The sequence below is a fragment of the Thermobia domestica genome, chromosome 12 (genome assembly GCF_964235325.1).
Source record: "Thermobia domestica chromosome 12, izTheDome1.hap1.1, whole genome shotgun sequence".
NCBI lineage: Eukaryota > Metazoa > Arthropoda > Insecta > Zygentoma > Lepismatidae > Thermobia > Thermobia domestica.
Genome location: NC_137465.1, coordinates 74,287,813 through 74,299,951, shown reverse-complemented (window position 1 = coordinate 74,299,951; position 12,139 = coordinate 74,287,813). Strand labels below are relative to the sequence as shown.

Here is a 12,139-nt window from a genome sequence, read left to right as displayed (position 1 = left end):
ACCCTCTACGGTGCCATTTGTATCTCCTGAGTTACAGACATCAGTGAGTGCTTTAGGTATTTCACCGATAAAACCCCAAAGTGTTAGCGTAAGAGACAGAGGTAGTTATGCAAGAAAGAAACTACGGCAGATTGACTCAGTGGCAAAACGTAAATTAAGTGAGGATTTCGCGATTGATGAGCATGAATTAACAATAACGAAAGAGCAGTCCAAATGTGACAAATGTTCAGATCTTGATAAAATATTGGAGGACATGAAGAAGAAATGCGCAATGTCAACACGTAAGGAAAAAATGACAGTACTTACTCTAGTTCCAGACAGTTGGTCAATAGAAAAAACTGCTCATGAATTTCAGGTGTCACATTATCACGTCAAACAGGCTAGAAAGTTGAAGATGAGCGATGGACCGCTAGCACATCCTACAAAACTAATAGGAAAGGCTGTAAGTCAAGAAACTGAACGGGTGGTCCAGGAATTTTATGAAGACGATGAGAATAGTAGGATGTGTCCAGGCAAAAAAGATTATATATCAGTGAAGGTTAATGGAGACAAAATTCAGATACAAAAACGGTTGTTGTTGTGTAATGTCTCCGAATTGTACGTGTTATTCAAGCAAAAGTATCCCAATGTTAACGTGGGTGTGTCCAAGTTTTATAGTCTTCGTCCAAAATGGGTAATTTTGGCTGGTGCGAGAGGTACACATAATGTGTGTGTGTGCCAGACACACCAAAATGTGAAGCTAATGCTGTCTGCTGTAAAGTTAAATTTGGACCATCAAGAGGCAATGAAGGTAATAACCTGCGATTCGAATTCGTATACATGCATGATTCACAGATGTGAAAAGTGTCCAGGGAAAGGGAAACTCGAGAAATATGTAAAAAAATATCATGTTCAATGAACTGTGTATGGATGAGGAAGACATGGTCACATTCAAACAGTGGACACATACTGATCATACAACTCTCGAAACCAAACAAGAGACAGTTGCAGATTTCGTACATTCACTTTGTGAAAAAGTAGATAAGCTAACTGTTCACAGTTTTACAGCGGCAGCCCAGTCATCGTACCTTAGACAATCCAAAGATAATTTAGCAACTAATGAAATAATAATAATACTTGATTTTTCAGAAAATTATTCCTTCATCATCCAGGATGAAGTTCAGGGGTTTCACTGGAACAACAGTCAAGCTACAATTCACCCTTTTGCTATATACTACAAAGATGAACAGGGCAAACTGGCAGTGCTAAGTCTTGCTATTATTAGTGATCACTTAGTACATGACTCAACAGTAGTGCATGTACACATCGAAACTATTATCGGCTACATCAAACAAAAAATGCCCCATGTTAGATCGGTGAAATATTTTACTGATGGTGCAGCTAGCCATTACAAAAACTGTAAGAGTTTTAAAAACTTATGTATGCATTACAGTGATTTTCATTTGCAAGCTGAGTGGAATTTTTTCGCTACTAGTCACGGTAAGAATGTGTGTGATGGTATTGGTGGGACAATTAAAAGACTAGTAGCAAGAGCAAGTCTTCAACACACAACTGATGGGCAAATTCTCACACCCCAACAGTTGTTTAAATGGGCGGACGAAAACATTCATGGCATCAAATTATTCTTTGTTTCTGCAGATGATGTAAGAAAGTGTGAATTGGTGCAACAGAGCAGGATGCAACATGTGAGAACTGTTGCCGGAACCAGAAGTCATCATTATTTTCGTCCTGTTAATTGCAGTGAACTAGAAATGAGCAGACTATCTGGAGACAACTTCAGGTACTGTGTGCGTGTCCGTGTAGATACTAAGCAAGAGCTTGATTTTCAAAGACTTCTGAGTAGCATCAAGCCAGGGTGTTATGTTGCTTTTGCATATAACAGCAATTGGTACGTGGGCTGTATAGTTCAGTATTGCCAAGAGGAGGGAGACATCTTGGTGAACTGCATGACACCAGCCGGACCTGCTACAACGTTTGCTTGGCCTCAGTTTCCTGACGAACGCTGGGTTCCCTTTGAACATATCATAATGGAATTACCAGTTCCCTCCACAGCCACTGGCAAGCAGTACTACATTGACCAAGGCATCAACACAAAAATTTGCGAAAAGTGGGACTCGTTTACAAAGAAATATAAGTAATTTAAAGGTGAAAACGTCTCTATTTTAATCTTCCAAGTGTAAGAATATGATATACCTGTACAACCACGTAGATATACATGTACTATCACGTAAATACTGCCTAACCACTGTTCAAATTTAAACATAAATTGTGCACAGGGTTGTAAACTTTACTGTTATAACGCTTACTAATGTCCAGCGCTATTGCAACAGGTTTCTTGTTAATAATTTACATTATGAATATTCATATTTATGCTTATGCACATAGTCAATTGTCGACCATATATTGGCATATTACGGTACGAGCTTTTCATTCATCAGTTATGTTTTACTGATTCGTAACTCCCACATACCTTGGAGTAACAAGATGTAATTTATGTGACATTTACACTATGTTATGGTCATCATGTATGCAAGTATAGAAGTTCGTACGAGCTGTCAGAATTGTGCTACAGCGTTGCCAACTTGTGTAATTTTTCGTCGTTTTTGCTTTTTTTCGCATTTTCATTGTTAAATTACAACAAAAGTAAATGACCAACTGTTTTGTTATTGCCCTGTTTGAAAGTCGGCAAGATGGTGTATCCAAGGACTGGTAGAGGTTCGCCCCACCTACTTTCTTCTTCCCATAAAAAAATGCTGAACTTTGTAACATTTTACTATTTCGTTTTTTTCTTTTGATTTGAAATGAATATATCAGCCAGAATTGGTGCTGGGAAATTCATTCTGCTGCTGTTAGTACAAACTATGTGTTTAGTTCTGTACATCCTGTAAATTTCACTTTGATGTCATTTATAATGAAAAAGTTGTGGGACTCTGAAAACGTGCCGCAGGCAACATTGCTTATTTCGACAAATATTGGGCCTACGCACTGTGGTGCGTATCTTGTTATAACTTTGGTTTTATTTACCGGAATGTTTTTAAATTTGGTATTTTATCTCTTTAATACTACCCAGCTTATGTGTACAACTTTTCATGAAAATCCAAGATGGTCACTGGGAGGGGGTGGTTGAACTGAGGTGGAATGACCCGATAGATAGATAGATAGATAGATAGAGAGAGAGGCTATATACATCAGCAGTGCTTTTTTTGCGAGGCTTGAGGAAGAAGTAAGAGACATTTGTGTCGTACGTGCAATGCGAAAAAATGATCAAAAATTTATTTGGGAAGAGGCTTGATCTCCACGGCCACCCCTTAAATATGCCAGTGTACATCAGTCAACCGTTCCCATATTAATTAACACAGCAACGAAACAAATTTTGAGTAAAGGCAATTTTAATAACTATGAATATTTGAGACGTGACCGAGACTAATCAGTCTCGTCTCAATTTATAGAGGTATATCTCGGTTTCGGTCTCGTCTCGGTTACATAAAAGTCAGTCTCGGTTTTGGTCTCCTCTCGGTATATAAAAGTCCGTCTCGGTCTCGGTACCATCCCTAAATACCTAGTAGAAGACACGTGGCTTTAGGTTTCAACTCCAATGGCCACACTAAATGCCGTCAATAAATAACTAGATATAATATGTAGTACTTGTACAATACGCAACGAGAGAAATATTAATTCTATTTGTGGTTATTTTTGATTCACTACATTTTAACTAGTGAGAGGAAGGTTGAAATATATCCGCTTGTATTTTTAAGCCCATTTTAGGTACTTGAGCAACTTCCAAACCTTGTGATTTTTTCCATTAAAAATTTAACATCTCCTTTTCTAAAATGTCATAAATGATAAAGTATTTTATTTAATCTATTCTATATTTTCATTTGAATAATGTATTTATATTCTTATTCTTTAAGTCAGTATTTTTTATAGTATTGCATTTAAATTTGATCTATCTAGACTTCCTTAGAATAATGAAAATTGAAATTATATACGTATATTCAAACGGAAGTTAAATAAGTGTTTCCCTAAGCCATCTCTTGGAGACGAGAAACAGTAGTGAGAAAAGTATGCTTTGTAATATGATTTTTGATTCAGTTGCTTTGATGATTTTTGATTCTTTGAGCTTCAGTTGCTCGCTACCTGTGAAATGGAACCAGTATTTTAAAAATGAACTAGTTAGTAATTTCCTGTTAGTTTTAATGCTTGACAACGAATCACTTCCTTGGAGAGTGTTTATAGTGATCGTGGAAGAAAAACGCTGATGGAAAGATAACGAGAGGTGTTGAGTCCACGGCTGAGTGGATACCTGAAAAATTTCTTATCTGATTTCTTCCAAAGACATTTCTCGGTTGGATGAGCACAAGGAATATTTTTTGCTCTCTTATTGAAGATTGAAATTTATGATAAAATGTGGCCCATACAATTTTTCGATGTTGATTCCATGAGATTGAATGGATTCGAGACAGTACTCGCCAATTACTTCTTCGCTTTGTAAGATAACTGGAAACTGGGATTTCTTTTCTGAGTGGAAGTTTTAATTTAATAGTCTCTTCAAAATAGCATTCACTGAAAAATCTCAGAATAATATTTCTTAGGTATCGAATTGTAAAGGGAGAAACACTACTAAAACACAATGCCTATATTTAGCGGTGTAAATCTATCTTCAACATCCCCCCCCTTTTTTTTTTTCTTTACGCGATGCTCAAAATATTTGTGAAGTTGAAAATCAATCCTGTGGAGGATCAGGGAGCAGAGTTGTCTTTAACATTGGAAGGAGTCCAGATTTGAGGCTTATTCTGAGAGGACATCAATTTCATTTCATTTTCCTTTGTGGCAATCGAACACAAATCATCACATTTTTTCCCCAAAAACATATTTCAAATCGGATTATTGGACAGTCCCCCCAGTTCCAAGATTGGAGGGGACATGTCCCCCTGATCCCCCCGTGATTGCGCCAGTGCCTATATTAAAAGAAATTGAACGTTTTGATTTTTATTATTATTATTTAGTTTAACGTCTCATGGTTAGGGTTCCTAAGAGAAAAACGATCTGTACAACTACTCTGACGTCATAAGTTACTTTCCTTTTTTGGTAGCCGTAGTTGTTTATAGAAAGCCTCAACTGAAGGGCCCTCTGCAATAACAAGATAAGTGAAAAATGAAGGTTTTGAGTTACAAGGCTTATAAACTTAAAGTGCAACGTGCTAATTAACAGGAGTAAATCTGTGTATATATGCCTGTGGAGAAAAGTGGTGTAACACCTGGTTTGTGCTTTGGAGTATAAATTGATGAATACCGAAAATGCAAAATAATAAAAAACGAAGGTGGAAAAGTGAGCATTTACCCTGTTATTGCATAACCTGAACTAACAAATCATAGCAGAGCTTTCACGTCCTTCTTTGATTTCTTGATTCCCGATTTGGCTGGTTTCTTGAGGAAGAACAGAATGGTATCCAGTGGTGGTGCATGCACCGAATAGGCTTTTTCTCCTACACCACTATACGTTTCCGAAACTAATACAGATCTATGTGAGAGATTTTTATCCCCTTCCTCCATGCCCGATATACTGGTAACTCCAAAAACCGGATTCTGATTAGACATCCGAATTACAAATCATGACTTTTGATTTTCAAATCCGATATCTGAAATCTGGATTTAAATCTGAATCTGGATATCCGGAATTCGAACTTTTCAAAACGCAAATATTCCAATATCCGGATTTTTGACAGCACTGTCTGAATTTCCATATTAACATCGAAGAAAAAAACAAAACGCTGCATTTCGCCCTGATTTTGCTATATTTCTTAGCCAGAGTTTACGATTAATCTTTCTCTTTCATCCTTTTCGCTTCTGTCATTCTGATTCGACTGCTTCGATTTTGTCCATTTTGAAGCAAAATAGTCAAGTATGTCTCCGTACCAATGCTTTTACTTGAAAACAAAGTTACAGCCATGTCGCGTCGCCTCATCGCATCTACCAGTGCTTGCTTCACTAGTCGCAGACAGTGGCGCCCTCTGTTATCCGCATCGCGAAACAGCGACTCGGTGCAGATGAATTGTGTTTTTCTCACAACAGACGCTTCAAATATCCACTAGAGGTGACGGAAAAGGAAAGTAAGTCCACAAGCCTTCTCTATCTATGTTTTACCAGGAATCGAAGTAACTCGACTTACCTTGTTATTGCAGAGGGCCCTTCAATTGCGTTTGCACTGGAGTTTTTTCTTTTCTGTAAAATATGGATAATTCTAATCGATTTTTAAAAGAAAATATCAAAATACGTAAGCAATTGTATTGTACGAACAACGTGAAGGCACTAACAGGCTTGAAAAGCTTTGTACACCACAAGACAATGGAAACAAAATCTCGTTTTCTTTAGTCTAAAGATAACATATGCAAATCAATTATGATAAAACACTGAGCTGTGATTTCAATTGTCTTTTGTTAAATTTTTTAATGCTTAGATAATTTAAGTACAAATACTACATAGCCCAAGTAGTCTCCCTCTATATCCACACCTCTCGTTATTTCTAGCAAACGGTGAAACAATAAGGGTAGATATAATGCAAAGAAACAGGCAACATCACAACAAACCTATCACTCCTCCGGCAATTTTGTACGCGCGAAAAAGTAATTGTGATAAAAAAAAAGTGTTGATCAGTAGCACGAAAATAGAAGGAATATGAAGGACAATGAGAATCTGCATGGCCTTCTGAATGATATGTAAATAAATATAATTGTCTAATATAAATCTAAGTTGTTGACCAACACCGCATCCTTCAGGATAAACTGACGATTTATTTTCAATACATTGCATAATGACGACCAGCAACGATAGAAATCTCTCATATCTCATATAACTTATATGCGGTTACCATTTTTTTATTGCATGTAGTAAAGAAATCCAGACGTAATAGAAAAGGATACGACCATAACTCATTTTTATTATTATGAACATGCTCTAAATAAGTGCCCAGCAATGATGTTACGACTTACTGATGATGCTACCACACATATACACAGAGCAGAAACTTTTGGAAAATGCACTGTAATGTCATCACTTACCAAACATTTTTCTGATCGTCTACAACTATTTTGATTTATTAGAGTGTATCACTCTTTTCCAGCACTGAAGCTACTGCTTAAAGTAGGATCTGAGCTAGTATTTCAGCTTGTACCGATCGGGTATAGAACCTTGAACCATGCATATAGAAAGCACACGAGTTACCAACTGAGGGATACACGCTTGATTAAAGGTTAGTGTTTATTTTCAGCACTGAGGTTATATAAGACACCACATTATAGTGAGCTTTATTATGAACAAATTTGGAGGATATTCATTTTATTTTATGCATTGGATTTAATGAAGAGTATTTCGTTACATTTTTGCATTTTCTTTCTTTTTACATAATAATGCACTCTTTGTTCACGTTTGAACCTCACCCATGAGAGCTATTCTGATAGCGTATTCTCACATACCTTTCTTATACGTCATGATAATGCTTCAGCCAATGAGAATACATGTGCAGACGAAATGAATAAAAATTCGTATGTTATGAGGGGTTTAAGACTTCATTTTACGCCTGGGTTCTAGACCCGTGGGCGAAGTTTCGTGAAAGAAGTGAGAAGAGCGATTCACTACTCAAGATGTTCGTTTAAAACATAAAGACCTGTATCATGTGTCATATTTAATTTTTCTGTTATTAGAACTTTTATATTCCATTTTTTTAACCTTTGTGTAAATATGTAGAAAGCTAAGAATATCAATAATATAATTGTAAGAAATTGGGCCATGTGTGTGTTTAATTCAGAATTTCTCCTCTGTGCATGGTATGCGTAATAGTTCGTTGTAGTATGTTTTATCTGTAATTGCATAATCCATAATTTGTAATATAAAGGTTTCTTGCGGTTGTTTGTGGTGAGGTCGAAACAAAACTTCGTTTTGTTTGAATCGCATCACAGATTGCAGGAAAATAGGTATTTGTATATAGATAGCTTTGTATGCATTCAAATTGACATTAGCGAAGTTGTCAATCCACAGGTGTTGAACGAATTCCGAGTTCGATTCCCGAGTTTGGTTATCACTTTTTTTTTTTTGTGCCATCCGCAGTAATCATTATAACATACCGTACTCGTTTTATCATATATGACCATGAACGCGCGAGCTCTTCCAGTTTATCCTTAAGAATGAGTAAACTGATAATTTTAATAGAAATGTCTTCCTAACCACTGTCACTCCAAGGGTATCCCCTAACTTTGTCATTCTTCCCACATCTTCTTATGTTTTAAATGAGAACTCTTCACAAAATTGGAGGACTCTCTGTAATATGGAAATTTGGATATCGTACGAAATTTCCTGTATAGTAAATAGGTTTACCATTGATGCTTCAGTATCAGTAGATGTTATTATTTACTGATGAATTAATTTAACACTCTTTTCAATATGGACTTATTATTATTATTATTGGAAATCTCAATGTAAACTAATGTAATATCAATTAAAGTCCTTAGTTAAAGAAAGAAAAGAACACTGAATTAGTAAATACTGACTTACACACTTTAATTTATACACAGTCACTAGTTTACCACATGCAGTATGTGGCCATAACAGAAAAATGCTTTATTATACCATACCTCCTTCTCCAGCGTCAATGATCTTTCGTTTTAAGTTAGGTTTTTCATCTTCTTTCTTCCTAATCGTTCTCGGAAGTGGTAACTGGCTACCTTGCGTCGGAGCTGGTTTATTACTGTGAATAAAAGGAAAGAAGACAAATGTTTAAATGAAGTCGATTTTAGAACAAAATTCTTAGCTAAAATTTTAGAGAAGTCACACATGTAAGAAATTCGAATACAATGTTCACTGTTCGAAGTGTATACAAAAAATACATAAAGGGTGTCTCAAAAGTCCCCTGACATAGGGTAACTCTGTTATTATCAGAGTTACAACAAAATATAAGCGGTAAACCCATCTCCAAATATGACGTTTTCAATCTAAAGTGAAGGATTGTTTTAAATCGGACGAGCCGTTTGGGTTGTACACTCTTTATGTGCGCAATGTTAAATGAAATTGCAACGTTGCATTTACCTGGACAAACAACACAAGTGAATGAAGTTACTGTTTGAAATGGAGGCTGTCCATCGACACATTAGTGTAAAAGACAGTAACTTCATTCACTTATGTTGTGGATCCAGGTAAATGGCAACGTTGCATTTTCATTTAGCACTGGGCGCATAAAGAGTACAGCTCAAACGGCTAATCCAATTCTAAAAAAATCCTTCACTTTAGATTTAAAACATCATATTTAGAGATAGTTTTTCCTCTTACATTTTCTTGTAACTCTGATAATACAAAGTTACCCTATGTCAGGGGACTTTTGAGACACTTTGTACATGAGAGCCCTATGATCACCGATCCTACTCACTTACTGAAAGTGAATATTGAAAGCAAATTAAATATGCGCAAGCAATATTAATACACCATGATCATTTTTTTTTCAATCGAAAATTTTATAATTTAAAGTTTCACTATCAGCATGACAGTAAAAATATAACATTTTCTGAGGAAATACAACTACAATATAAATTACATATACGACTTCAATTCCTGCTCGCCGATCTTCTCTACGATATCCAGATGAAGTTTCGAGCAGACAGTACTATCCTATATCTTCAAGAAGTCAAAATGCGCTGCTCAGTAGCTTTAATAAGCGGCGCATGAAGGTCATGGAAAACGGCGCAACTCATCAGTTACCAGTGGGAGTAACCAAAAGGTTAGGTCGTAGAGTCTAACTGGAAATTGAATACTAAAACTTGAGGTTGAAATTAATTGCTTGGATTTATTAACTTGTGTGAATTCATAACCTCCATTCGAATATTATCCTATGAAATATTAAATTTTAATATGGATGTTTTTCTTTAATTTTGGTAGGATAATATTTCAAGAAATATTTTGATATTTCAAGTTAAATGAATTACTATATATATATATGACAGAACGGAGAGGGTGAGTTAATGCAGGCAGACAGTGGTAAATAAAATAGAAAACCTCTCTCAGGCCAAAGACTCAGTACCCAGAATGTGCAAAGTGAACTGCCGATGACTAGAAATGCATAATATGGGCCGCTGAATTCTCTTTCGTCTTATTTCTAACACTAGGCCGTGTTATGTATAGCAAACCAACAAAGCAATATATACTCCGAACCGTCTCCTTCCTAGTGTGAAACATGGCAGGGTTCTATGACGCTGTGGATCGCGACTTCCTGGTATTTTGTGCGTCCTGAAAGTACAGATGGTGATCAGAAAAATGGAAACACCTGAACGAAATTGCAACTTACCAGATTAATATGGTGTCGGGTCACCTTTCGCCTTCAGAACAGCCTTGATGCGATGAGGGATGGAGGCATAGAGGTCGTGAATGGTAGCAAGTGGAATTTTACACCATTCCTCGTGCAGGGCATCGGCCAGTTCTGTGAGAGAGGATGGAGGTGGAAATCGTCGCCGGAGTCGTGTTTCCAAGACGGACCACAGATGTTCAATTATGTTGAGATCTGGGGATTGGGCGAGCCAGGGGAGGTGTTGAACTTCATCCCGATGTTCCTCAAACCACGATGCAACAACGCCAACTGTGTGAATGGGTGCATTATCATCCTGGAAGATGGCGTCATTGTCCGGGAACAACATCCGGACCATAGGATGCAAGTGGTCTCCTAAAATTGCGACATAATCGTTGGCAGTGATTCGTCCGCTAAGTGTGACTATAGGACCCAATGAAAACCATGATATGGCGGCCCACAGCATCACCGAGCTGCCGCCATGTTTCACAGTTAGGCGGAGACACTGCAGATCATAAGCTTCTTTGGGCGTTCTCCACACAAACACGGCCAGTGGTTGGGAATAGGGTGAAGGATGACTCATCCGACCATATCACACGTTTCCAGTCCTCAACGGTCCAAGTTGCATGGTCGCGGCACCATTTGCGGCGTGCGAAAGCGTTATGGTCCCTGATGAGCGGTTTGGCCAGTGCAACACGACCCCGTAAGTTCATGTCATGTAATTCGCGGCGGACTGTGATTGTCGAAACAGGGTGGGGGGAGGGGGTGCTGATTGAGTTCCTCCGTCACTTGCTCCGCAGTGGCACGACGGTTCTGCGTGACAATACGCTTTAATACCCGGCGTGACCTGTCACTCATGATTTTCTTCCGCCCACTGTTCCGCTTCCCCGATGTGGTTTCCTGTGTGTTGTGTAGGCCGTCATCACCTTCGACATTGTCCCACGCGACACACCTAACACAGTAGCCGCTGCCGTCACTCACTCCATATAACCGCGCACCAACAATTTGCCCTCTTTGAAAATCTGAGGTGTCTCCCATTTTACACTACCTCCGTCTGCTGCAGCCACTGGACACTGCTGTTCCACTGCGCCTGACGTAGTATGGAGACCGACCTAATACACCACCACCAGCGGTCCGGCGCTACGGGCGCCACGACACCACTGCCAACCCATACATCTGACGTGTTGCCAACTACAGGTGTTTCCATTTTTCTGATCACCATCTGTATATGGAGCATATGAAAATCCAATAGAACATTTTTGGGGGTACACAACAGTTTCAGGAGTCAGCCTAAGCAGAAAGCTTCTCGACTCCTCAACCAACATGTTTAATTATTGAGAATTAATAATGTAAGATATTAAAAGTATCACTTACAACATGTTTGAAAAAATCGTCTTACCTAAAATAAGGCATCTGAAGTGCTTCACTACAACTACATCTCTTTTGTGGATTCACTGCTAACAATTTTTCGAGAAGTTCCAAAAGATCATCACCAGCGGCAGTAAAAATATGCTTATATGGAGTTCCTGGGAAGTGCTTGAACTTCACGAAATCAGGAAGATTACTCACACCCTGAAAGTAATATTTTCAATCTTGTAATTACAGTACAGTAAGATCCTTGGGATTTACCCTATTCAAGCATGCACATATTAAATACTGTAGAATCAGCAACAAAATGAACTCTGAGTATGTTTATATTCTCACAAATATTCGACTCGTTGCGAGATAAAATATGAACGATAGATCAATGGTTTGGTCATCTAAAATACTGAACGCTTATCACTTATCTTGTTATACTACATACAATGGATACAAA

General features: G+C 37.8%; 1 protein-coding gene across 2 annotated transcripts in view; it reads right to left on the bottom strand.

Annotated features, from left to right (window-relative positions):
- Window positions 1-12,139, bottom strand: part of LOC145666515 (cyclin-dependent kinase 7-like) — a 155,985-nt gene that overhangs the window by 18,760 nt on the left and 125,086 nt on the right. For both annotated transcript variants that reach the window (XM_081733802.1, XM_081733803.1), the window contains exons 7-8: window positions 11,723-11,895; window positions 8,627-8,739 (exon numbers count right to left, since the gene is read on the bottom strand). In XM_081733802.1, coding sequence (XP_081589928.1) covers window positions 8,627-8,739; window positions 11,723-11,895 — 286 coding nt within the window. The remainder of the gene's footprint in view (window positions 1-8,626; window positions 8,740-11,722; window positions 11,896-12,139) is intronic.